Source organism: Nematolebias whitei, chromosome 8 (assembly GCF_014905685.2).
Source record: "Nematolebias whitei isolate Nwh7 chromosome 8, NemWhi1, whole genome shotgun sequence".
Taxonomy (NCBI): Eukaryota; Metazoa; Chordata; class Actinopteri; order Cyprinodontiformes; family Rivulidae; genus Nematolebias; species Nematolebias whitei.
Genome location: NC_056505.1, coordinates 40,782,372 through 40,809,833, shown reverse-complemented (window position 1 = coordinate 40,809,833; position 27,462 = coordinate 40,782,372). Strand labels below are relative to the sequence as shown.

Below are 27,462 nucleotides of genomic sequence, written 5' to 3'. Positions count from 1 at the left end.
CTTTATTCCTGGGCCTATGGGTTCTACTGGTACGAAGGCGTATCTCAATGACCTAGATTTCAGACTGAGTGGTTATCCTAATGCTACGGTTGAAGATAAAATCAGTCTGATAAGGCTCACTTCAGACAGAGAGGTGTTCACCTTCATCGAGCGTCAACCTGATGCCACGAGAAGGGATTACAACCTTCTGTGTGAAGCTTTGATCAGAGAATACGACCCCTACACGGGACCTGGTGGCTTCCCAGCTGCAGACAAGGTCACGCAAGGGAAGCATGAACATCCAAAGGTTTCTTACAAAAAAATCTTCCAAGCTTATTTCGGTTACAGGAATGAAACCGGCATGGAGGAGGAAGAAGGTTTTAAATTTGTTTTCAGCAAAAACCTCCACACTGACATTAAAACGTCAGTACAAATGATGGCAAATTTCAAAGAAAAATCCATCAATGAGATTAAACAGTGTGCTATGAATGTGTTTGAGGCATGTTCTCATGCTAAGACGCCCATAGAGGTGTTTCCTGGTGTAAAGGTTAAACCCCATTCGCTAGAACTGGAAGGGCGGCGCGCGTTGCCTCCCCCTCCTAAAAAAGGCGAGAAAAAGCAGTCCTTTCAAACTAACAAATTGCGTCATGAAGGTGCACGCTGGGACAAAAAAGATCTGAAGGGATTGAATTTATTCCCAGAAGATGAACGTGATTATCGTAAGTGGGGTGTGCGTAGGACGACAAAATATGGGAACCAAGGTGACCCATATTATCAGGGGAAGTCCGAAAAGGAACCCCCAAATGACGTACCTATCCCTCCTCCACCTCGGACAAAACGACCCGAGGCGAATAAATCACAAAGGTTCCAGAAACAAGGCCCTACACCTCTGAGCTCGGAAGAGGCAGAGAAACTACGCAGGTTGTTAGAAACTTTGAAACACACTGACACGGGAAACCAACCTGGAGCACTATGCAGTGATGTAATCACTATTACATCTGAGGGCGCGAATGACAACGTCACAGATGTCGGTGAAACACACCAAGACATTGTTGTTGTTGCCTCCAACAACCCCTCATCGGAAGAAGGGGGGGTGAACTCACACACAAACGATGACGAGTCATCGCAAGCTGAACACTCAGAAACAGCTACTGCTGTGCTGACGGTTCAGACAAACCAAGATTACACAGACAAGGCTGAGCATGTGAAGAAACTTCAGAAAAAACCTAAGAGGTTTCTGTGTAACTTTATCAGGAGGGGGGTCGCCATGAAGGCATACCTGTCAGTGACACTCGAAGGGGTCCTCACACATGAAGCACTACTGGACGGTGGGGCGGACATAACAATTATGTCAGCTAAACTGTTCGAGGAGCTGAGGACAGCTGCTAGCAGTGTTAACAGGGTAATACCTCTCACAGAATGTGCTATAGAGATGCAGGGTCTCAGAGAAGAAGACAACCCTGACAGCTATAGCAATGGTTCACATGCAGATTGGCAGAATGACACTATACCACCCGGTACACGTGTCTAGTGTTGACTCATTCCCATTTCTGGTTGGCCAGGATTTTATAAATCGCTTTGACGCGATTATAGATTATGGTGATCAGACGATGTGGGCCAAGGTGAGCAAACCACTGCCAATACAAATGCCTCCTGAGTGTAACACAAACTGCCTAACAGCAGGTACCGCGGAAGGCGCAAAGGACTCCTCAGCCGAGGACACGAGCCCGGTGAGTATTCCTCTGAATTCATGTGAAACCAAAGAGACCCACCCGGTGGTCCAAACTCTGACCCAACAAGACAGCCTCCTCTGTGAGCTGGAGCAGTCAGAGTCCACCAAACACTACCTACCACTGGTAGTTAAGGGTGTAGAGATCCAAGGATCCCACACCAACGATGCTGTTCTGTCTCTGTGGACAGATAAATCAGCAATTAACCGAGCTTTCTATGAAACCTTGGTTCACAAACACGTGGGTCTAGAACTAATTAAAAAAGCTTTCCGCTTTCCATTAGTTCCCAATAGTTCACAGGTAATGACCACAGAAGGAGTCATTAACCTAAAACTGAACTGGAACCAACGAGAACTGGTTCACCCGTTTCTCGTGATCCAAAACTTACCACATGCAACCTACATAGGCTCTGACATTTTGGTAAGGTTGGGTGTCCATGTGGACACCATCAACAAGGTGCTGTGGTCCCTAAAACCAGCCACGAAGGATCCTCCTGTGCTAGACACAGCAAACCTTAAGGCTGGGCAGACCATTCCAGAGGCCTGCCAGGTTGCTAACAACCAAACCACCACAGTACCACCTCAGGTGATTAACCTAATGGTGCGAATCCACATCGTAGCTGGACAAGCTATTAGCCATAAACAGGCATATTTTCAACCTTCTCCTGCGTTTTTCAACTTGGGACTGTCCGTGGAAGCCACGAACCAAGTGAGCCTTGACTCCAGGACCACATCTGTTGCTGTGTGTAACACAGGCATGGATGAGGTGATGATCCCAAAAAACACTATGCTAGGATGGTTGATTTCCACTGATTTTCATGATTTTGAACTAGGCATTCCATTTCTGGGAGGACTCCCAGATAACCTGGTACCAAGTCCAGAAGCTGGGCCAGTATAGTTCACAAAACCAACACAGGCCATAGCTCTTTTCTCAATCGATGACGTCGACCAAGGACCTCAAACCTATGGTGTCTTACCCATAGACAGGTCTGACGACTCAGAAAGGGATTCGTTGGAGCTCCCCAAAGAGCAAGAACCCTTATCAGTCTCATCACAGATTGAACAGGTGGTCGCCCAAGCCGACGCTCTGACATCTGATGAAGAAAGGGACAAACTTTGCCAAGTTCTTTTAAAATATGAAAAGTCATTTTCAACTGACCCAGACATCATCCAACTTCAGAAGTTGGATCCTGCAATTAACTCGATGATACTGTATCTGACTGACCCAGACAAATACACTCCATCGAAAGGCGAACTGGATTCCAATCCAGACCTTAAAGTCCTCTTTCAGCTGCGCAAACAGTTAAAACTACTCAAGGACAGCCTAACTTTAGCTCATGGAGCGACGTCCTCACCCGTGTTCGCGGTCCCCCATGACCGAAGGGGGGTGACGTCACTTAGGGTAATGTTACCAGATGCGATAACGTGATTGAATCTGACAACCAGAGTGAGTGACGCACCGAAACGTCGTTTTCTAGTTGCTTAATCACTACTTTTGTCAATGTTGAAACGTTGTTTTACTGGTTGCTTAGTCACTGTTTTTGTCGATGTTGAGACATCGTTTAATTGGTTTTTGGTATTGTTTCTGAACACCCCAAGCAAGAATGAGTTTTGTATGTATTTTAGTTGGAGACTGTAAAGGACTTTAACTATGCCAACATGCAGTTCACTCGTTAAAACCTAATCTTTGCGGAGTCAATGTAGATTAATGCTACCTTAAGTACCATAATCTACATTGGTCTCACAACGCTTAAGTCGAACCTACTCGAACAATTCTATTCGGGGGGATAGCTAATTCTTTTTGATGAGTCTCGCCATAGACTCCAAAAACATTTATGGGGAAACCAAACACCCAATCTCAAGTCGTTCGTCTAAAAGGCAACAGACAAGTAAACCAACTATAGTTGCCATGTAAGTCTAACATAGACAATGTTAGCGATGGTGGTATAGTTGGAACACCCTTCTATAGGTATAGACCCCTATAACTACCCTTTTCAGCATGTTCCACCCCTTAACTGGTAGCTGTAGCTGTTCCCAATCATAATAGCTTACACACCAGGTGCATATAGGTTAAGGCCTTATGTAAAATCCCCTTCATAAGCCCACCTTAAACCACATAATTGCATGACACATAGAGCCAGAACGGCACCGACTGGACGTCATCCAGCGACGACCTTCGCTGGAGGAGACCTACAATCCTGACGTTGGTCTCCAATCTGCATCCAGTGGCCGCATCTTCGGTTCAATCAAGGGAACCCCTTTGTATGCTGATCAATCAACACCTCCATTCGTTGTGGATTTACCGTTGTGGATTATATGACTTTTTCCAATGGATTACAGACTTTGTTTCCAAGGGGTTAAAGCATTGCTACAATGGAATTACCAACAACATTATGGAATTACCAACAACATTATGGAATTACCAACAACATTATGAAATTACCTAAACCGTTGTGGGATTACCTTCTTTGACTTTTGTTTTCTTCTTGCTGGATTACATCAAGCTCAATGACATTCCGAGGCGTAAGTTCATGTTGGAATTCATCCCCATGGACAGGCGATGATTTCCAAAGGGGGGACTGTAGTGAACTAAGCCTCAGGTCAAAACCTGACCCTGAGGACCTTCATGGGACAGAAACAGTTATTTCATTGATTTGAGTCCAGAAATACAAATTAAGCTCATCCAGAGACTTTCTAAGTGTGTCCTGCACTAATCAATTGAAAGAACACTCTCTTTTTTATATTATCATTACTATTTTACAACATCTTGATAATCAAAGTGTGTTTAGTTCAAACCATTTTAAATGTTGAAGTGAACTACTCATTTTAAATCAACTGTGAAACAGTATTAATGATTTTTTAATCCTCATTCAAAGTAGAAATCAAGTTAATGTCTGTTACAGAGTAATCATGCATTTTTTGATCTTCTGTCTGAAATGAGAAGTAGTGATGTCGGTCAAAAGTCGGAGACAGTCGCAAACAAGTTTATTGGAACGAACTGTCATGTTTTTAAACCTATCAGACAGAGATAAGAAGAAGCTGGCACCTGTGGTCTGTCATCTCGCCTAAACATTTCTCTGTCTGTTCCAAAAACATCTCACTGTTTTTCTGACTTGTAGTAACCTCTTACGTCACTAAAACCACACCCCTGTTGGTTCTTTCAACCAATCAGGATTTCCCAAAAAAGGGACCGGAAGCGAACTCTTTAAAAAGTCGACACTTCCTAGTTCCAGGCAGTTCAAAGTTCCGAGAGAGAACAGAAGTTCTGGGAGCAGAACCGAACGAAAGTTCTGAAGGGCTGGAGTTAGTTGGGAGTTCTTCCGAGTCTCGTGGGGATTATGGAATCTTCCACATCTGAGTGGAACTCTGACGGGCTCACAGCTCATGTGAGTCCACCCGGGAGGTGAGCGTGCTGTTGAACGAAGTACCGTCACTACTCCGGACGTTTCTCTGCTATCCTACGGAGACGCTGAAATGGTAACGTTGAAAGAGAACTACACCGAAGCTGAGATATCTTCTGCAAGGTAAAGAGTCGATTTCCACTACCGAAGTGTACCGAGGTAGAGCTGGGTTCGGATGGAGGGTGTCGTTCTTCGTCAACACATTTTCCCTCACACATCTTTTCTCTCCATTTAAACTCCTTCATTCCCCATCTTTAAAACTCTTCTATCTGCCAGTAAAAGGTAAGCTAAGCCTGCAGCCACTTATTTAAGACCTAAGGATATGTCTGTTGTTTTAAGTTGCAAGTGAGAAATCATGGCCGTATGATTTCTCATTGTAAAGCTCATTAATTAAGCTGTGTCTGTTGTGTTCAATCAGAATAATCAAGTGTACAATGTTGATGTTAAATTTTGATTCCGTTAATAAATGACCACATTCATTTTGATGGGTCAAAGAAAATTAACGTCTCATGTCACTGGTTTTTAGACCATCTCCCACACAGTATCTCTGTCACATATCTGTCAAGTAGCTCGAAAAAGAGAGAACCCGTCGTTAAATATTGATTGTAGTGGAGCTAACTGAAGCTAACCGACCCTAGCTTATTACAAAAGATATCTCTTTATTTAACACAACTAAGGAGAGGTGACAGCTCTACTATTTGTGCCACTGTACCACCCTTACAAAAACCATCAGCAACAATATACTTATCTCATATGTAACAGACGTTGTAGAGAATGATGTGTGCAAGACACTAGATTATAATAGTTTCAAATCCTGATGCTTTGAGTTTAGTTGGTTTGTTGAATTTTGAAAACCCAAATCTATAAAGACGCGGTTTACTGTTGAATTTCTGCATTGACTCTCAGATTTTCTAAATTCCCATGTGCTTAAATGTTTCGTCAGCTCTAACACAGCGTTGAAGCACTATTTCCATTCACTCACTGTTTTTGTCTTTTCTGTTGCTGTTCAGCTCAGATTTCTCAACTCTGGGTAACATCTGTTTCTAATTTGTTAACAAATGATTCTGAGAGGAGAAAGTACATGCTGTAAGGCAATGCTCTCTGCATTCTGTAAACACAGTAGCAAAAACACAATCTGTTGAGCTCGTGGATTTTTTCTCACCTAAAATTGTTGGTTACACTTTTCATTTCTTAATTTCCAGATTGCCATAACTCAAGATTTAAACTGTAAGGAGCTGAAATACAGATAATCTCACACCATCTATGAACCTCTTGAGAGTTTGTTGCAATGTGAGATGATTGTTGCTGGCACAGGGTTGTTCCAAACTTCAATTGAAACCACATGTTCTTAAGCTGTTTTCTGACAAACTCAGTCCTGGCTTCTCTTCAGACTGTAGAAAATTACATTTTTCACAGTTTTAGTGATTAAAACTATGACTAAGTTTTTCTGTAATTCTGTACTGTACTTTATAATATTGACAGATGCTGCTGATAAATACAAGGTCAGTTGTTTAGAAATAAACCGATAATCTGAACAATTCATGAGAAAATGATCCCCAACCCTTACATCCTTTCAGTTTCAGATATGTCCTGATTGTTATGCTGGTTCTTTGTCATATGCAGGTTAACACAAGGTCAACAATGCAATGAAATGTTCAAGATGAGAAGAACCGATTCGACTCGCTAAAACCAAACAAGAAAAACCAACCAACCAAACAAACAAGAAAGATTAAAGCATGCAATAAGGGTACAAAATAAAGTACCAAAAAGCAAAAGGTATATAACATTTACAAGATCCAAAAGAAAAATAGTATACAACATGATAGAATAAAACAGTGCAAGTAGGATGAATTAGTATGAGTCAGAGTCAGAGATTTATTTGTCATACACACCACACGTGATACATGAGGTGGGACAAAACCATGTACATAGGGTCCCAGTTACATCCTACAAAAACACAAATCGTAAAGAAAAACACTGAACTAAGAATATAATACATTCACTAAACTAAGAATACACTAAGTACTAATGGTACAAAAACAATGCACCAAAACAGCAGCAGCACGAACATGAGTCTGTATGAGCGATGAGGACTAGTGAACATGGCAATATGAAATAATCAGCAGCATGAGATCAGCATCATGGATAGTCAACAGCACATATCAACAACCAAGTGGCATTACAGTGATATACACTGTGTTTTTCACAGTAATTTTCAAAGTGATTGTTCCTGGTTAGAGATTCATGAGTCTAACAGCCTCAGGGTAGAAGCTGTTCCTCAGCCTGGTGGTTCTGCACTTAATGCTCTTCAGCCTTCTGCCTGAGGGGAGCGGGGCAAAAAGTGTGTGTGTCGAGTGTGTGGGGTCATTCATGATGCAGGGTGACCCTTTTCCTGCATCTGGAGGTGTAAATGTCTGTGATGGTGGGGAGACTGACTCCAACAGTCTTCTGTGCAGCCTTCATCGCTCTCTGCAAAGCTTTTCTTTCTGCAGCTGTGCAGCCTTGGTGCCACACGTTGATGATGGAGCACAGGATGCTCTCCACTGCACACCTGTAGAAGGAGGTGAGGACTGAGTTTCCCAGACCAGCTCGTCTCAGCCACCTGAGGGAGTAGAGTCTCTGATGTGCTTTCTTGATCAGGCTGGAAGTGTTGTTGCCCCAGCTGAGGTTGTCATTCATGTGTACACCCAAGTACTTGTAGCTGGAGACCACTTCCACCGCCGATCCCCTTATGTTCAGGGGGGTGTATGTGTGTTTGTTCCTTCTGAAGTCCACAATCATCTCCTTTGTCTTCTTCACATTGATGTGAAGGTTATTCGCTTTGCATCAGCTCTCCAGGTGTTCCACCTCTTGCCTGTAGCTGGACTCATCATTGTTTGTGATGCATCCCACAACCACTGTATCATCTGCAAACTTTACAATGTGACAGCCTGGATGGGTAGTTGCACAATCATACGTGAGCAGCGTAAACAGGAGAGGACTCAACACACATCCCTGAGGAAAGCCAGTGCTGAGGGTTATGGTGGAGGATGAGAAGTTGTCGATCCTCACTGACTGTGGTTTGTTTAAGAAGTCTAGTACCTAGTTGCAAATGGAGGGGCTTAGTCCTAATGTGAATAGTTTATCCATCAGGGTTTGGGGAATTATGGTGTTGAAGGCAGATGTGAGGTCCACAAAAAGCATACTGTCGTAAGAGTCTTTCTGCTCCAGGTGAGTGAGCGCAGTGTGGACCACAGAGGAGATGGCATCCTCTGTTGATCAGTTCTTGTGGTATGCATACTCATGAGGGTCCCCGTTGATGTTGATGGTTGTTTTGATGTGGGTCATGACCAGTTTTTCGAAGCATTTAGCAACTATTGGGGTGAGGGCCACTGGCCGATAGTCATTCAGACCAGTCACTGAAGAGCTTTTTGGGACTGGGATGGTGGTGGCAGTCTTCAGGCAGATGGGAACTGTCTCCAGGGTAAGTGAGGTGTTAAAGATGATTGCCAGCACCTCGCAGAGCTAATCGGCACATTCTTTCAACACTTTTCTGGGGATGTTGTCTGGGCCGGTTGCCTTGTGCGGATTAATCCTCCTGAAGGTACTCCTTACTTCTGCTGGGGTCACGCTGAGATGCTCTTCAACCGCTGGTGAGATAGAGTCTGGTGCTGGGTGGTCTGTTCGGGTCTTCAGAGCGTGCATAGAACGTGTTGAGGGTATCAGGCAGAGATGGGTCTTTGGGGCATTGTTCGCTCCTTCCATTATAATCTGTTATACATTTAATGCCCCTCCACATGCTCCATGGGTCTTGTGGGGTGAATTGACCCTTGATCCTCTGTGCATATTTTGCCTTGGCCCTTTTAATACCAGCAACCAGCTCTTTCCTTTTCCTACTCAGCTTCTGTGAGTTTCCAGACCTGAAGGCAGTGTTCCTGGATTCCAGCAGGGTGTGCACCTCTGCATTCAGCCAAGGTTTTCTGTTTGGGTAGCTTTTATCATATCTGATGGTGGAGATGGTGTCAGTACATGTACTAATGTAACCCAGAACTGAGGATGCGTATTGGTCCAGATAAAGTGATCTCCATTTTCAGCAGCTTCTCTGAAAACCTGCCAGTCTGTTCGTTCAAAACAATCTCTCAGTATGGGGCCACTATCCTGGATCCAACATTTAACTTTCTTTTTTACCGGTCTGGAGCGTCTCATCGGGGGGAGGAAAGCAGGAGCCATTAAGATTGAGATGTGAACAGAGAATCCTAGGTGGGGGTGGGGTTGAGCTTTGTATGCATCTTTTACGTTCGTATAAACACTGTCCAGTGTGTTGTTTCCACATGTTGGTATGTCCACATGCTGGTAAAAACTTGGGAGGCAGTCCTTTAGATTCACATGAATCTCCCGCTACCATGTACCATGTACCATGTCTCAGGGTGTTTGTTCTGCAGCAAACTTAAGATATCGTGGAGCTCCTACAAGGCGTCATTAGCAGTAGCGTTCAGTGGAATGTAAACAAATGGTAAATGGTAATTGGACTGTACTTATATAGTGCCTTTCTATCTTATTTCAAGATACTCAAAGCACTTTACACTACAATCTGTGTCCTCATTTACCCATTCATACAGCACTCTACTAGATCTCTACGAAGCTAATTGAACAAATCATTCTATAGAGACTAATCAGTGCTTTAGATCACATTCATACTCTGATGGGACACACATCAGAGGCAATGAAGGGCTCAGTGTCTTGCCCAGGGACACTTGGACATGTGACTGCTGGTGGATTAGAACCCCCAACTCTCGCATTGGAGGACGACTGCTCTAACCACTCAGCCACAGCTGCCCGAATAAACAACCGTAATGAAAGTCACTGTGAACTCGCGGGGTAGATAATGTGGCTGACATTTCACTGTTATTTGCTCCAAAGCCTTCGAGCATGAGCTTTTTACAACAGTACAGTTTGTGTACCAACTTTTACTCACATAAATGCACACTCTGCTCCCTGTGATTTCCCCGTTAGCTTGCTGCAGTGGTCCGCTAAAAAAAAAGTCTGTCATCTAGCTGGAAGACTATCCGGCGTTTCACTTGTAATCCATGTTTCCATGTGTCAAAGCACCGCACACTTCATCATCCCTTCTGAGGCGCCCACTCTCAGACGAAACAAATCCATCTTGTTGTCCAACGAGCGGACGTTCGACAGAAAGAGAGATGGCATCAGGAGTTTTCTGGCTTTAGCGTTGGCTCGTAGCCTCAACATAACCCCCGCCCGGCGTCCTCTCTTCTTAAGCCGGGAGCGATGCTTCCTCTTCTGTCCCATTGGAACGCCTCTGCTGCAGCTTCCAGGTAGATGACTTTAAGATCTGCATTCTGCCGAGCGTAGGTTTGAGTTTGTTGCTGATTTCTGCTATATTTTGTAGCAAACCCGCTCCTATTCTCATCAGTTCTGTTCGGCTATAGTTCACACACATAAATCGTGTGGAGTCAGGCACAGAGTCGATATAAAAACTTCTAAAATCCCTCCTTGGTCTACTACCTTTTTATATCTCCTCCCACTTGTCACGTCGTCAGTGTAGTTAAACATGCACTCTCAAACCATCATTACCTGGAACGTTCCTTCAGTGTGGACTGAACTTGGCAAAAAGGCCTTTTCCTTCTCTGCTCCTGCAACCTGGAACACCTTGCAACAGGAACTGAAGCCGTCCACCTTAATTTCTTTAGGGCACATGCATCAAACTCAAGGCCCGGGGGCCAAATGTGGCCCTCTCTGACATCTTATCTGGCCCCAAAGATCAGAGTCAGCTTTATTATCATTGTACCGAGATACAACGAGAACATGTACATGTAGTCATCCGGAAGATGGACGAATTGCACGAAGCTGCTACTGCTCTGAGCACGGCCTCTCTTATCCTTATCAGAATAATAAACTAAGATTGGAAAAAGGGGAGAAACATGAGGGTAGGCCCATCCCTGGGCTGCCACCTTACCATATTGGAGGGGTTTGAGTGTCCCAATGATCCTAGGAGCTATGCTGTCAGGGGCTTTACGCTCCTAGTAGGGTCACCCAAGGCAGACAGGTCTTAGGTGAGGGACCAGACAAAGTGCAGCCCAAACACACCCTATGATGAGAAAAAGAAATGGACTTGATGTTCCCTCGCCTGGATGTGGGTCACCGGGGCCCCATTCTGGAGCCAGGCCTGGAGGTGGGGCACATGGGCGAGTGCCTGGTGGCCAGGCTTTTACCCATGGAGCTCGGCCGGGCACAGCCCGAAGAGGAGATGTGGGTCCCCCTTCCCATGGGCTTACCACATGTGGGAGGGGCCAAAGGGGTCGGATGCAATGTGGGATGGGTGGTGGACGAGGGCGGGGACCCTGGCGGTCTGATCCTCAGCTACAGAAGCTGGCTATTGGGATGTGGAATGTTACCACACTGGTGGGAAAGGAGCCTGAGATGGTGTGTGAGGTTGAGAGGTTCCGGCTAGAAATATTTGGCTATGGCTCTAGAAACAGTTTCCTTGAGAGGAGTTGGACACTTTTTCACTCTGGAGTGGCCCCTGGTGAGAGGCGCCAAGCAGAAGTGGGCATACATATTGCCCCCCCCCCCCACTAAAGTGCCTGGTGGGGGGGGGGGGTCACCCTGGTGAATGAGAGGGTAGCCTCCCTCCACCTACGTGTGGGGGGACAGGTTCTGACTGTCATTTGTGCTTATGCCCCAAACGGCAGTTCTGATTATCCACCCTTTTTGGAGTCCTTAGAGGGGGTACTGGAAAGTGCACCTCCTGGGACTCCCTTGTTCTGCTGGGGGACTTCAATGCTCACGTGGGCAATGACAGTGAGACCTGGAGGGGTGTGGTTGGGAGGAACGCCCCCCCGATCTGAATCCGAGTGGTATTCTGTTGTTGGACTTCTGTGTTCATCATGGATTGTCCATAACAAACACCATGTTCAAGCATAAGGGTGTCCACCTGTGCTTTTGGCACTAGGACACCCTAGGCCGTAGTTCGATGATCGACTTTGTTGTCGTCTCATCTGATCTGTGGCCACATGTCTTGGACACTCGGGTGAAGAGAGGGACGGAGCTGTCCACCGATCACTAACTGGTTGGCTCCGATGGTGGGGGAGGTTGCCGGTCAGACCTGGCAGACCCAAATGTATTGTGAAGGTTTTCTGGGAATGTTTGGCAGAGTCTCCTGTGAGACGGAACTTTAACTCCCACCTCTGAGAGAACTTCGAACATGTTCCGGGGGAGGTGGGGGACATTGAGTCCGAGTGGGCCATGTTCCGTGCCTCTATTGTCGAGGCAGCTTACCGGAGCTGCGGCTACAAGGTTGTCGGTGCCTGTCATGGTGGCAACCCTCGAACCCGGTGGTGGACACCGTCTGTGAGAAATGCTGTCAGGCTGAAGAGGGAGTCCTATTGGGCCTTTTTGGCCTGTGGGACCCCGGAAGCAGCTGATGGGTACCGGCAGTCCAAGCAACATGTGGCTCGGGTGGTCGCTGAGGCAAAAACTCGAGCATTGGAGGAGTTCGGAGAGGCCATGGAGAATGACTTCCACACGGCTTTGAGGCGATTCTGGTCCATTATCCGGCGTCTCGGGGGGGTGGGGGGAGCGGTACACCACCAACACTGTTTATAGTGGGGGGGGGGGGGGTGTTGCTGACCTCAACTCGGGATGTCATGGGTTGGTGGGCAGAATACTTTGAAGACCTTCTCAATCCCACCAGCACGTCTTCCACTGAAGAAGTGGAGCCTGGAGACTCTGGGTCAGGCCCTCCAATCTCTGGTATTGAGGTCACCGAGGTGGTTAAAAAGCTCCTCCGTGGCAGGGCCCAAGGGGTGGATGAGATTCGCCCCAAGTTCCTTAAGGCTCTGGATGTTGTAGGGTTGTGTTGGTTTACGCAACTCTACAATACTGCGTGGACATCAGGGGAAGTTCCCCTGGATTGGCAGACTGGGGTGGTGGTCCCCCTATTCAAAAAGGGGGACCGTAGAGTGTGTTCCAACTACAGGGGGATCACGCTTTTAAGCCTCCCTGGTAAGGTCTATTCGGGGGTTCTGGAGAGTAGGGTCCATCGGATAGTCGAACCTCGGATTTAAGAGGAGCAGTATGGTTTTCGTCCTTGTCGTGGAAAACTGGACCAGCTCTACACTCTCAGCAAGGTCCTGGATGGTGCGTGAGAGTTTGCCCAACCGGTCTACATGTGCTTTGTGGACTTGGAGAAGGCGTTCAACCGCGTCCCTCAGGGAATCCTGTGGAGGGTATTCTGGGAGTATGTGGTACTGGGCCCTTTGATATGGGCTGTTAGGTCCCTGTATGACCGGTGTCAGAGCCTGGTCCGCATTGCCAGCAGTAAGTCGGGCTTGTTCCCGGTGACAGTTGAACTCCGCCAAGGTTGCCCTTTGTCACCGATCCTGTTCATAACTTTTATGGACAGAATTTCTAGGCGCAGCCAAGTTGTTGAGGGGATCCGTTTTGGTGGCCTTAGGATTGCATCTCTGCTTTTTGCAGATTATGTGGTCCTGTTGACTTCATCAGATCGTGATCTACAGCTTTTGCCAGAGCGGTTCGCAGCCGAGTGCGACACGGCTGGTATGAAGATCGGTTCCTCCAAATCCGAGGCCATGGTCTTGAGCCGGAAAAGGGTAGAGTGCCCTCTCCATGTCAGGGAGGAGGTCCTGCCCCAAGTGGAGGAGTTCAAGTATCTTGGGGTCTTGTTCACGAATGAGGGTAAAATGGAACGTGAGATCGATAGGCAGATAGGTGCAGCGTCTGCAGTGAAGCGGGCGCTATACAGGTCTGTTGTGGTGAAGAGAGATCTGAGTCAAAAGGCAAAGCTCTCAATTTACCGATCAATCTACGTTCCTACCCTCATCTATTGTCATGAGATTTGGGTTGTGACCGAAAGAACGAGATCTTGGATACAAGCGGCCAAAATGAGTTTTCTCTGCAGGGTGTCTGGGCTCTCCCTTTGAGATAGGGTGAGAAGCTGGATCATCAAGGAGGGACTCAGAGTAAAGCTTCTTCTTCTCCACGTCAAGAGGAGCCAGTTAAGGTGGCTCGGGCATCTGTATAGGATGCCACCTAGACGCCTCCCTGGTGAGGTGTTCCGGACACGTCCCACCAGGAGGAGACCCAGAGGAAGACCCAGGACACGTTGGAGGGACTATGTTTCTCGGCTGGCCTTGGAACGCCTCGGGATTCCCCCGGAGGAGCTCGACCAAGTGACTGGGGAGAGAGAAGTCTGGGCCTCCCTACTTAGGATGCTACCCCCGCGACCCGACCCCAGATAAGTGGAAGAAAATGGATGGATGGAGTGCACAGACAGGGAATACCCACAAGATGGCACCATCCTTACACACAGAAGTTGTCTCATGGCACTGAACAGAAATATTCATATATAAAAATTATAATTTAATATTATTCATCTGAGGAGCAGACTGCTTTGAGTAACTCATCGCAGAACTTTCATTAGCGGGACTTGGATTCTGGACACGCCTCCAGAATCAGTCCTAACGTGCAGGTGCAAATCCAGGCTGAACTGAGACAGGCTGAGCTGAGCCAGGCTGAGAAGGGGTGTGCAGGGCTGAGCAGAGTTGGGGATGATTAGGAGCAGTGCAAATGGGACATATGGAATATGTTTTTCAAAATAGGAAGGAAAAAAATAAAATAAAATTTCCTTAGCTGTTTGAGTTCAATAAAGTGATAAATCGATGATTTGAAAAAAGCCAAATATTAAGACTCGGTTAAGATACAGAATTAACGACACATCTTATGAGCAGCTGATCCTGTAGATCAGGAAGTGAGCAGCTCACCACTACTGTTAGTTCTGTCCGATGTGTCTAGTGGTAGAAATCCTTGGCTTCCTTCAGGGATGAGAACTGCTGTGTCTTCCTATTGTAGAGGATCCTCATCTTACATGGATTATACTGAAATCTGTGGAACATTCTTTTTTCTGCAAACGCTTTTCTGATGATATTGAACTCTGTTCGTTGTCGGATGGTCTCAGCTGAGAGATCCTGGGTGAAAAGGAGTTTGTTTCCATTGTGCTTGATGTTACGTTGTTTTGTGCATTTGAAAACAAACTCCCACTTGGAAATTCAGGAATCTGATAAGTGTTGTGGTTTGAATACCACGTCGTGTTCAAAACGGCGGAGGCGTCGCCCTTCGTATAAAAGATTTATTTGACACAACATGGGTTACAGATATTCAGAGACAAACAATTACATTAATAAGATATATGCATATAAATGGAGCATTAAGAACGAACCGCCTCGTGTGCGCCTCCCGGAAAATGCTCGGTGGGCGTGCGTCATTTCCGGCCTTTTATCCCCGTTTGAGAAGGCTAGCTTCCTGATTGGTTCAGCTTCTGTCGCTATGGTTACGACTTAGCCCGCCCCCTCAAGGACGTTGACGTCTATATTTCAGATAAGTTTTGGTACACCGAAATCGGCTTTTGTTTAAAGTTTAACTTGCTATTATACTTTAGGGATATAAAATGATTCGTGTCTAAATTGTTTATATGTAATAATTAATAACTATTAATTATTACCTACCTCCTGGGTGTTAATTCAATATCTGTTGGAGGCCTGGTGATTGTTTTTAAGGCAGAATTATCTTAGTTTCTGTGTCTGCGTTTAAACTGTGAACACTGTTTGTTTAACATGATTATACCTTAGTGATAACACTGATTTGAAATAGTTGTTTATTTCTAGTAATAATTGTATTATCTAACTTATGTTCGTGTTTTTATTTGGATCATGGTAATACTCAATTTGATTTTACTTAGTCAAACTATATTGTCTAAATTAAAGAGCTGTGTTCTACTTTATTTATGTTACTCAGTGTGCTCTCTGGCCTGATTTGATTGCTTGTAATTTATCAAATGTGAACTTGTAAAATTATCTTTAGCTACTATGAGATTATATTTAAAGGTCAACTAGTTAGAATTAGCAAACATTTTCTATAAACATAGTTCAACCCTGGAAGAAAGACACACACACACTTTATATGACATGACATTTGAGTGCTTGATAGGAATTATAAAAAGGTAGAAAATATTAAATCCAACATAAGAATAGCTCTATGCTGGTTCGGCTTTGGAACTGCCAGGGTGCAGTGAGCCCTGTCAATGGTAAACGGTCTCTCGGTCTCCAGCCAGCGCAGCAGCATCTCCCATACAAACTCCAGCAATGCCCGCTGACTTTCAGCGTTCTCCCTGAGGCCAAACAAGGTTTCTTCTTTCGGCCCCGTTTCTTCAGGTCGTCAGTCTTTGCCTCCAGGTAGGATATTTGTCTTCATAGCCTTGTTGAGATCTGCCGTGCTTTTTACAGGATCACCTCTGCCAACATAATTCTGTTTTCAGCTTCCTCCAGTTGTGTAACAGAAGCAGCCACATTTAGACTACAAGCATGTCTTAAAGACATAAAAACCTGGATGACCCTTCAATTTCTGCTTTAGAATACAGACAAGACTGAGGTTTAGAGTTGCCTTTTGCCCAAAAAGTCTGATCCGACCTGACTCCAGCCCGCAGTAATAATTTCCGAACCCCACCCGACCTGACAGATTAACAGTAATTACAGGTCCAAACCAGGAAATTCAGTTGTGTAACATAAGCAGCCACATTTAGACTACAAGCATGTCTTAAAGACATAAAAACCTAGATGACCCTTAATTTTCTGCTTTTGAATACAGACAAGACTGAGGTTTAGAGTTGCATTTTGCCCAAAAAATCTGATCCGACCTGGCTCCAGCCCGCAGTCATCATTTCCGAACCCCACCTGACCTGACAGATTAACAGTAATTACAGGTCCAAACCAGGAGAAAAAAATATATATTTAATTAGTTATTAACGGTCGGGGACGCGCGGCTGAATAAAAGGGGCAGAAGATTGGAGCTGAGGGGGTGTTTGTCCTTTCATGGCTGTCAAAGAGCATTTAAACCGTGTTTCTGCCTGCATTCTACATTACTCAGACACGGTCCGCTCTGACACGTCTGCTTTGGGATCTCAGCTGTTTGGGTTCTTGGCCACGTGTGTCCGCTGAGTGCAGTAGCTGAATGAACGTCCATTTGGGCGATGGATCGCTTCTTGGCAGTATAGTCCCATCTGAATCTCAAATGAACTTTTTACATTTTTCAAGGCCAGTCAGCTCGCGGTGAAATTGTTGTGTGCTGCTGGTGATTGTATGGTAGGCCACATTATCATATAATTGGATTGCAGATGATCCGCTGACCCAATCAAAAGCCCGACACCGGCCCGACACCGGCTCGACACCGGCCCGACACCGGCCCGACACCGGCCCGACACCGGCCCGACACCGGCCCAACATCGACCCAGCCTGCCCATCCAGCACATTATCATGGCCCGGCCCACCCGGAATTCGAGCCGGGCTCTAACGAGACATCAGAGGAGCTACCAGGAGATCCGCCTCATGTGCCTGACAGAGACATGGCTGACTGAGTTAACCCCGGACTCGCATATTAACATGGACGGCTTTCATTTACTTTGTGCTGACAGAACCAGAGAGAGTGGTAAGAAGAGAGAAGGGGGGGGGGGGTGGCTGTGTTTGTGAATGATAGATGGTGTAACGCTGGACATTTAACCATCAAACAGACCCTCTGCAGTAAAGACATTGAACTAGTAGCAGTTGGTATGAGACCACACTATCTTCCGCGGGAGTTTTCACATGTTATTGTGATAACGGTGTATGTCCCGCCCTCTGCTAATGCTGTTGCAGCCTGTGACATCGTTCACACCACCATCAGCAGACTCCGAACACAGCACCCACAGGCCCTCTTTCTGATCTCTGGGGGTCTTTAATCATGTTTCCCTGTCCTCCACTCTCCCTACCTTCACCCAGTATGTCACCTGCCACACCAGAAATACCAACACACTGGATCTACTTTTTGCCAATACCAAGGAGGCATACAGTTCATCACCTCTGCCTCCCCTGGGGGGCTCAGATCACAATCTGGTTCATCTGCAGCCTATGTATAAACCCCTGGTGTGCAGAGAACCAGCTGTGATGAGCACAGTGAAGCAATGGACTGAGGAGACTGAAGAAGCTCTGAGGGACTGTTTCAGTTCCACTGTGTGGGAAGAGCTCTTTGCTCCTCATGGGGAGGACATTGACAGCATCATGGACTGCATAATGGACTACATCAATTTCTGTGTGGACAGCACTGTGCCCATCAGGACAGTACGGCATTTCTCCAACAACAAACCATGGATTAATCCTGAAATAAAGGCTCTCCTGAAGGAGAAGAAGAGAGCCTTTAGATCATGTAACAAGAAGGAACTGAGAGCTGTGCAGAAAGAACTGAGAAGGAAGATTAAGGATGGAAAAAACATCTATAGGAAAAAGATGGATGATCAGTTGAAGCAGAACAACATCAGTGGGGTGTGGAGGAGCCTTAAAAACATATCAGGCTACAAATCAAACCCTCAGGCTGTAGGAGACAAAGGGTGGGTGAATTACTTAAACCAGTTCTTTAATAGATTTGATCTGTCACCCACCCCTACTCCAGCCCTGTCCCCCTGCTGTCAGCCCCATCATCACCTTTAATGACTGCCAACTTTGCTTCTCAGGAATTCACACCTCTCAGCTCTCAGCCATTAGCCTCCCCCTTCATTCCAGAAGACTTCATTTCATAGCCCCCTTCCCCCACCTCCATCTTGTCCCTATCAACTCTTCAGGTGAGGAATGAGCTGCGAAAGATCAAGGTGCGTAAAGCTGCAGGTCCAGATGGAATTAGCTCCAGGCTCCTGAGGTGCTGTTCAGATCAACTGTGTGGCATCATGGGATTTATGTTCAATCTGAGCCTGAAGCTGGGGAAAGTACCACAACTGTGGAAGACCTCCTGTGTGGTACCGGTACCAAAAACCAAACATCCCAAGGACCTCAGTAACTACAGGCCGGTGGCTCTGACCTCACATTTGATGAAGACCCTTGAGAGGCTGGTCCTCAACAATTTGCGCCACCTGGTGAGGTCTTCATTAGATCCATTGCAGTTTGCAGTTTTACCGGCCTGGCATCGGGGTGGATGACGCCATCATCTACCTCAGGCACCAAGCTCTGACCCACCTGGAGAAACCTGGAAGCACCGTGAGGATCATGTTATTTGATTTCTCCAGTGCTTTCAACACTATCCAGCCAGGACTTCTGTGGGACAAGCTGGAGTTATCAGGAGTGGATCACCACATGTCCCAGTGGATACTGGATTACATCACTGGATGCCCACAGTATTTGAGGACACAGGGCTGTGTCTCTGACATGCTGGTCTGCAGTATGGGGGTCCCACAGGGAACTGTGCTGGCACCGTTCCTCTTCACCCTCTACACTGCAGACTTCACCATCAACTCCGCACACTGCCATCTGCAAAAGTTTTCTGATGACTCTGCCATAGTCGGCCTCATCACAGGTGAGGATGACTCAGAGTACAGACAGCGGACTCGAGACTTTGTGGACTGGTGCCAGCAGAACCACCTCCTGATCAACGCTGATAAAACTAAGGAGCTGGTTGTGGATTTCCGCAGGCATAGGTCCACCTCACTGACCCCGGTGAACGTCCAGGGTGTGAACATCAAGATTGTGGACTCTTACAAGTACCTGGGTGTTCACCTGAACAATAAACTGGACTGGTCTCACAACACTGATGCACTTTACAGGAAGGGTCAGAGCAGACTACCTGCTGAGGAGACTGAGGTCTTTTTGGAGTGCAGGGGGTGCTCCTGAAGACCTTCTTTGACTCGGTAGTGGCATCAGCCATCTTCTAAGGTGTTGTGTGTTGGAGCAGCAGCTTATCATCAGCTGAGAAAAAGAAGCTAGATAAGCTCATCAAGAAGACCAGCTCTGTGCTTGGACGCCCCCTCGACCCAGTGCAGGTGGTGGGAGACAGAAGGACTCTAGCTAAAATAACATCATTGCTGGACAACGTCTCCCACCCCATGCATGAAGCTGATGCTGAACTGGAGAGCTCGTTCAGTGACGGATTACTGCATCCTAAATGCACAAAGGAGCGTTACCGCAGGTCCTTCCTCCCAGCAGCTGTTAGACTCTACAACCATCACTGCTCCCAAGAAACTCAATAAGGATTAAATACATGCTGACCTCTGCTAAAAATATACACTCTGCCTATAATACTGTATTGTAAATAGTCTGCCATTCTCAATGTTCCAATACATATTGAACATTATTATTGATATTGTTTAAATTATTTCTTATATATTGTATTGTTTATTAACATTTTAGGAACTTTTGTGTGAAATATTTTTATCTGTTGCTGCTGTTGCTGCTGATACACTGGAATTTCCCATCTGTGGGACAATAAAGGCTGTTTCTATTCTATTCTATTCTAAAAGTTATGCAGAAAAACTGGTTTATGCATTTGTCATGTCTAGACTGGACTATTGCAATGGTTTATTATCTGGGTGTCCAAATACTTCTTTAAAGCGTCTTCAGTTGATCGAAAATGTTGCTGCCAGAGTCTTAACTGGAGTTAGTAGGAGAGATCATATCTCTCCAGTTTTAGTTTCTTTCCATTGGCTCCCTGTCAAATTCAGAACTCAATCTATCCATTATCTTTTACCCGCTTCTTCCATTTTGGGTGACTGGGTCACCGGTGCCACCGGTGCCCATGTCCAGCAATCACTGTGCGAGGGTCAGGGTAAACCCTGGACAGGTCTCCAGTCCATCACAGGGCCACATAGAGACAAACAACCATTCACTCACACCTAGGGACAATTTAGAGTTACCAATCAGTCTAACATACATATTTTTGGTCTGTGGCAAGAAACCGGAGTATCCAGAGCAAACCCACGCATGCACGGAGAGAACATGCAAACTCCACTCAGAAAGGCACCCAGACTGGGATTTGAACCGGGGACCTGCTCGCTGAGAGGCAGCAGCTCTACCAGTTGTGCTACCATGCTGCCCCAAATTCAGAATTGAATTAAAAATCTTAAGGCTCCAGTATACTCGTGCAGACCTTTTCCTACGTGGACTCGACAAGCATGTTGTTAATAAAAAGTTCTAAAAATAAAAAAAATTAAAAAAAAAACAGGGAATGCTGGTCCTGCAGCCCACACATCAGACCAGCCCACCAGGAAATCTCCAGACCCTCCCGCAGCCACGCTGGACCTGATTTTAATTAGCTCTTTACAAATTCTGTCATTTCTCACCATTTCAGTCATGACGTCAACAGAGGAGAAGAAAAAGATCGCTTGCCTCTTGGAAAAACAAAACACACAAAAAAAGTCCATTAAACTAGATCAGGGATGAAGAAGGAGAATTTAATTAATTGGTGTCACATACAAAACAGTCCATCGCCGTGCAGTTAATTGTGCAACACCGAGTATGCGTACGCAGTTGTAAAAATTGAGCTTTGCACGGACATGCTCTGTGGGCATCAGCTTTGAGTCTAATCCAGTTCGCGCGGACTTCCGCGGACTGAGGTACGCGGACTGAGGTATGCCCGAGTATACTGGAGGCTTTACTTGTAACCTACAAAGCTCTTAACAACCTAATTCCATCTTATATTCAAAATCTTATTGTTCCATATTTTCCTAACAGAGTACTTTTCTCTCAGACTGCAGACTTACTCGTGGTCCCTAGAGTTCACAAAAGCAGAATGGGAGGAAGATCTTTCAGTTATCAGACTCTTTTGTGGAACCAACTTCCAGTTTCTTTCCGTGAGGCTGACACATTGTCCAGTTTTAAGACTGGGCTTAAGACTTTCCTTTTTAATAAATCGTATAGTTAGGGTTGGCTAAGGGTTGGTGAGTGAGGTCCTTTATGATGCAGGTGGCCCTCTTACTGCATCTAGAAATGTAAATGTCTGTGACGGTGAGGAGGCTGACTCCAACAGTCTTCTGTGCAGCCTTCACCACTCTCTGCAAAGCTTTTCTTTCTGCAGCTGTGCAGCCTCCATGCCACACGTTGATGCTGGAGCACAGGATGCTCTCCACTGCACACCTGTAGAAGGAGGTGAGGACTGAGCTTCCCAGTCCAGCTCGTCTCAGCCGCCTGAGAAAGTAGAGACTCTGATGAGCTTTCTTGATCAGGCTGGTAGTGTTGTTGCCCCAGCTAATGTTGTTGTTCAGGTGCACACCCATGTACTTGTAGCTAGAGACCACTTTCACCGCAGATCCTCTTATTGTCAGGGGGGTAGTAGGTGAGTTTGTTCTTTCAGAAGTCCACAATCATCTCCTTTGTCTTCTTCACATTGATGTGAAGGTTATTCTGTTTGCACCAGCTCTCCAGGTGTTCCACCTCTTGCCTGTAGCTGGACTCATCAGGTACCAAATCCAATAATGCTCAGTCAGGTCTGAAAAAGAAACTGTCCAGATGACCTGACTGAGCATTACTGAATGTGGTACCTGGATGACTGGGCATGAACTTTGTTGCCTTGAACCACTTTGGCTGTGGCCGCCTGCCTGGGAGGAGTCGACGAGGGATAGGACAACCCCCAAAACCATCTTATTGCCAGAAAACTGGTTGGTCCACTTAAGGAATTTGCTGCTTGGTGGGGAAACAGTTTTTATAGGCTGGTATTTCTGGCTCAGCTTTGGACTGGCTCACATCATACCCATCTCACAGAACTTTCTGCATCAAGACGGACAGGCTCTCCTCTGATTATGCCCCCTTAACTTGTGGGGTGCCACAAGGCTCAGTTCTGGGTCCACTTTTGTTTTCCTTTTATATTATCCCACTTGCCGGCATTATTCAATCCTTTTATGATATTTCCTATCACATTTATGCTGATGGCATTCATTTGTATTTTTCCTTTAGACCACACCAGCTGGATAAATTGGCCATCCTTGTCCAATGATTGTCCCATATCAGGGACTGGCTTGCCAGTAACTTATTGGTTTTAAACACCAGTAAGACAGAGATTTTGGTTACTGCTCCCAATCACCAATCATAAAATTGCCTCTTTCTGTCCAGTAGCCAAATCAAAAGTAAAACATTTAGGGGTCACATCTGACTCATCATTAGGCTTTGAGTCTCACATAAGAGCTATTTCCCGTTCTTGTTTTTTTTCATTTAAGAAACGTTTCTAAAATATGACCTATAGTCTCCAGAATTGACCTAGAGAAAATTACTCACGCTTTTGTGTCATCGTGTCTGGACTACTGCACTGCCCTTTTTACCTGCCTGGACAAGTCTTCTGTTTCACGTCTACAAATAATACAGAACGCAGTTGCCAGACTTCTCACCAAATCCAGCAAATACTGTCGCATCACCCCAGTTCTATATTCACTACACTGGCTCCCAGTCGAGTTTAGAATCCATTTTAAAGTTCTTGTGCTGACGTACAGAGCTTTAAACGGCCAGGCTCCTGTGTATCTTTGTCAGCTTTAACCAAATACTCTGCTGCTTGTGGCCTTTGCTCCTAGTCACAGAACCTCTTGGATGTTCCACGTACACAGCTGAAAACTAAAGGGGACAGGGCCTTTCAGTCAGTGGCTCCAAGGCTGTGGAACAGTTTGCCCCTGCAACTTCGTTTGGCTGACTCTGTTGAGGTTTTTAAAAGGCAACTGAAAACACTTTTATTCTCCCAGGCTTTTATGTCATGATTTTACTGTGCTTCTTGTAGTTCTTATGCTTGTTTTATTCTTTGTATATTTTAGCATCGGTTTTTATTGTACAGCACTTTGTGATTTTATGTCTGTGATAAGTGCTTTATAAATAAAATTTACTTACTTACTACTTAGAACTCCTCAGACTGAAGAAGCCCTCCGGAGAGAGGGAGAATCGTCTCTACAAAACAGAAACTGTTCAGATGACCTGACTGAGCATTATTGGAGTGTTAAATTATTATTTTTATATATGAATGTTTCTGTTAACATTATTTTTATATATAAATGTTTCTGTTTAGTGCCCTGAGATGACTTCTGTCGTGACTTGGTGCTATATAAATAAACTGAACTGAATGGAATTATATATAATTCTGATCGATATATATATTAGTGTTTTCAATTCATTTAAAAACATTCCCTTCAAATCTGCTATTATATTTAGCAAGGATTCACACTATTGTTTTTCTGTTTCGCTTTCTTATTGTTGCCATCCTTCTGTATATATCTCCTTCTGCATTTTTTGAGCTATTTAAGCCTTTCTCATATCAGAATTTTTTTTGCGTTAAGGACATTTACTTTTGGTATTGTTGCCATATGCACTTTTTGAAATGCTAAGCTTTTTTGAAAATGAATGGAGCCTTGAACATCTCTTCTAAAACCTACTTTTTATGCTAATAAGCTTTAGCTTCTGCTAAAGCCAAATGGTCCTTGTTTTTGCTAATATTTTACCCTTTTAATGCTTATTTAGGGGCAGCACGGTGGCGCAACTGGTAGAGCTGCTGCCTCTCAGCGAGAAGGTCCTTGGTTCAAACCCCGGTCCAGGGGCCTTTCTGGGTGGAGTTTGCATGTTCTCTCCGTGCATGCGTGGGTTTTCTCCGGGTGCTCCGGTTTCCTCCCACAGACCAAAAACATGCATGTTAGGCTGATTGGTAACTCTAAATTGTCCCTAGGTGTGAGTGAGAGAGTGAATGGTTGTTTGTCTCGTTTGTCTCTATGTGGCCCTGTGATGGACTTGCGACCCGTCCAGGGTGTACCCCGCCCCTCGCACAGTGATTGCTGGACATGGGCACCAGCGACCCCCGTGACCCAAAATGGAATAAACGGGTAAAGATAATGGATGGATGGATGCTTATTTAGCCCTGCTTACACTAACCCATTCCTGATTGTTAATTCTGCCCTGATCTGTACTAACATTCTGCCTTGTTAATGCCATTTCTCACTTAAAGGAACTGGTCCAGATGACATAATTTGACCTTTTTTGTTGACATTTCCACTCTGCTTATGATAATTCTACAGTGTTATTATTTATTTATTTATTTATTTATTTATTTATTTTACTCTTTCTTCCCATTCTTCTGCTAGATTTGGCCCTGCATTTTATTTGTATTCTACTTGGGTTGTGTTAGTTCTTCCTTGTTCATGGTAATTCTATTAACACCACTTGTACTCATGCTAGCTTTACTTTGTAAATAATTTTATTTTTAGGTTTGTTTGTTTTCTTGTGCTTTGGGAAGCTTTTTCTTTCCAATTTTAGTTTTGGTGTGTTTCGTATAATTTTTAGCTTTTTGAGCAGCGTTTAACAAAATCATTCAGTAATAAGCATTCACACTGCATTTTCACATGAAATGCACTTTTTAAAACTGTTTTGTCTTTTTCTACTTTTAGCTTTTAGTTACAGTTTTGCTCGCTTGGACTTTTAGTTAGCATTGTTTCCTTTAGCCTTAACATGTGAGTTTCAGCTTATTTAGCAAAGTTCAGCAGTCATTCTGCACTTGTTTGTCTTCACGTGTCATATTTCCTTATATTCGTTTAGAAAATCTGCATCATGTTGTTTGCTAAACAGACAGTAAAAAACAAATTGTGTCTGTATTTTCCTGCAGAACCTTGATATTCATGTGGAGGATGTGCGCATACGAGCCATTCTGTCATCAAACCGTAAACGAATCCCAGTCACGGAGGGCTACGTGGAGGTGAAGGATGATGGCAAATGGAAGCAGATTTGTAACACAAAATGGACTCAGTTAAACAGCAGGGTCATCTGTGGAATGTTTGGTTTCCCGGGGGAGAGGAAGTACAACGCCAGAGTCTACAAGTGAGTATGTTGACTCCCTTCAAAGACAATTTCAGTTCAATTCAGTTTATTTATATAGCGCCAAGTCACAACAGAAGTCATCTCAGGGCACTGAACAGAAACATTCACATACATAAAAATTCAATTAGTAACATTATTTAATCTAAGGTAAGGTAGCGCAGCCAGCAGATTGTGTTGAATCTTCACTTCATCACAGTCTCCCATCCTGAGCAAGCGCAAAGGAGACAGTGGAAAGGAAAAAAACTCTCTTTAACAGGAAGAAACCTCCAGCAGAACCAGGCTCAGGACAAGCAGCCATCTGCTTTGACTTGCTGGGTTTTAGAGGACAGAAAAGAGAAAGAGACAAAGACAGAATGGCAGGTCCAAAATGGAGGCAAGCAGGTCCCTCACTAGGAGGAAAGATAAAAAACTCATGTTAAGATTGCAGGGGGATACCTCATCTCAGAAAGAGTTCACCTCACCTGAAACAAACACCAGTCCTGTGTTTTGTGTTAGAAACTGTTAAAATAAGATTCATCTGTTCCCTTGGGAATGAGCAGTCATATTGTATTCATTGTCTCAGCTCACAAACTTTGTAAGTTGACACTAATGTAAAAAAAAAAACCCTGTTATTGTGTTAACCTCGCCTGAGAATATGAACTCATTAACCCAAGGCTTTTGTATAAACTGAGAGATGATTTTTAATGAGAGCTTCGTTCAACTGACCTCAGAGTTTCTAAACATCCGAATTTGCTAGGTTGATATCTTCCCTTATCGAAAAGGAGTACTTGTCTCAGACTTGTTCCCATGAAGATGGAACAACAAAAAAAGAGCCTCTAATGACATTCTCTTTCCAGGAGATGGACAGTCAACAGTGACACCTCTGTTAAAACATAGCATGTTTTAAGTTTAATTCTAAAGATGTCATATTTTGAATGTTTATTCATGAGAATGTGTGTTTTAAGTAATCCTCACTTAAGATAATACATTTGTCTTATTTTCTCTTTTAGAAGGTAACTTTTTGAGGCAGAAAATGGACTTTATATTTATAAAACAAGGCCAAGAGTTAGAACCGCCTCTTCCCGAGGTAGACCAATCAAACCAATGTTTTAGCACAGACAGTAAGTTTCACTTTTAAGAAAAACTCAAAAGTCTTTGCACTTGATCTCAGAGAGAGACATCCTAGAAACTCAGAGAACAGAGAGAGAAGAACAGTCAGCAGCCAACTAAGAAGCCGGACGAGAGACAAAAAGAAAATATGGAGTTCACAGAACCCAGCATTTAAACATAACCAGAACTCAGGGCTCTGAGAGTTGTCTACCAGGCAACCAGAATATTCCACTGCAGAGGAGTGGTAAATCCCAGCTGACTGGCATTGAATGCCAAACCACCACCTTCCAACATCAGTAGAGAGGAGAGGGACGCACTCACCACTCTTAGCAAGGACAAAAACATCATCATTCTCCCAGCAGACAAAGAAAGGTGCACAGTGATTTTGAACCAGAAAGACTATCATGAGAAAGTTATGACACTCCTTAGTGACAAACACTTATGAACCTCTGAAAAGAGATCCAGGAAGTGGTTACAAGAAAAAGTTAATAGATTGCCTGAAAAATTTGGAGCAGGACAAGGCTATTGACCGTTTTCTGTACCACAGACTGTACCCAGGGGAGGCCACACCTAGTCTGTATGGTTTACCTAAAATCCACAAACAAGGTGTACCTTTAAGACCAAT

The 27,462-nt window shown here is 44.9% G+C and overlaps 1 protein-coding gene across 1 annotated transcript in view; it reads left to right on the top strand.

The window, feature by feature from the left end:
* LOC119413685 (lysyl oxidase homolog 2B-like) overlaps positions 1–27,462 on the top strand; it is a 268,771-nt gene that overhangs the window by 90,544 nt on the left and 150,765 nt on the right. Inside the window, exons 10-11 of the mRNA XM_037680740.1 lie at positions 11,027–11,036; positions 25,537–25,748. Coding sequence (XP_037536668.1) covers positions 11,027–11,036; positions 25,537–25,748 — 222 coding nt within the window. The remainder of the gene's footprint in view (positions 1–11,026; positions 11,037–25,536; positions 25,749–27,462) is intronic.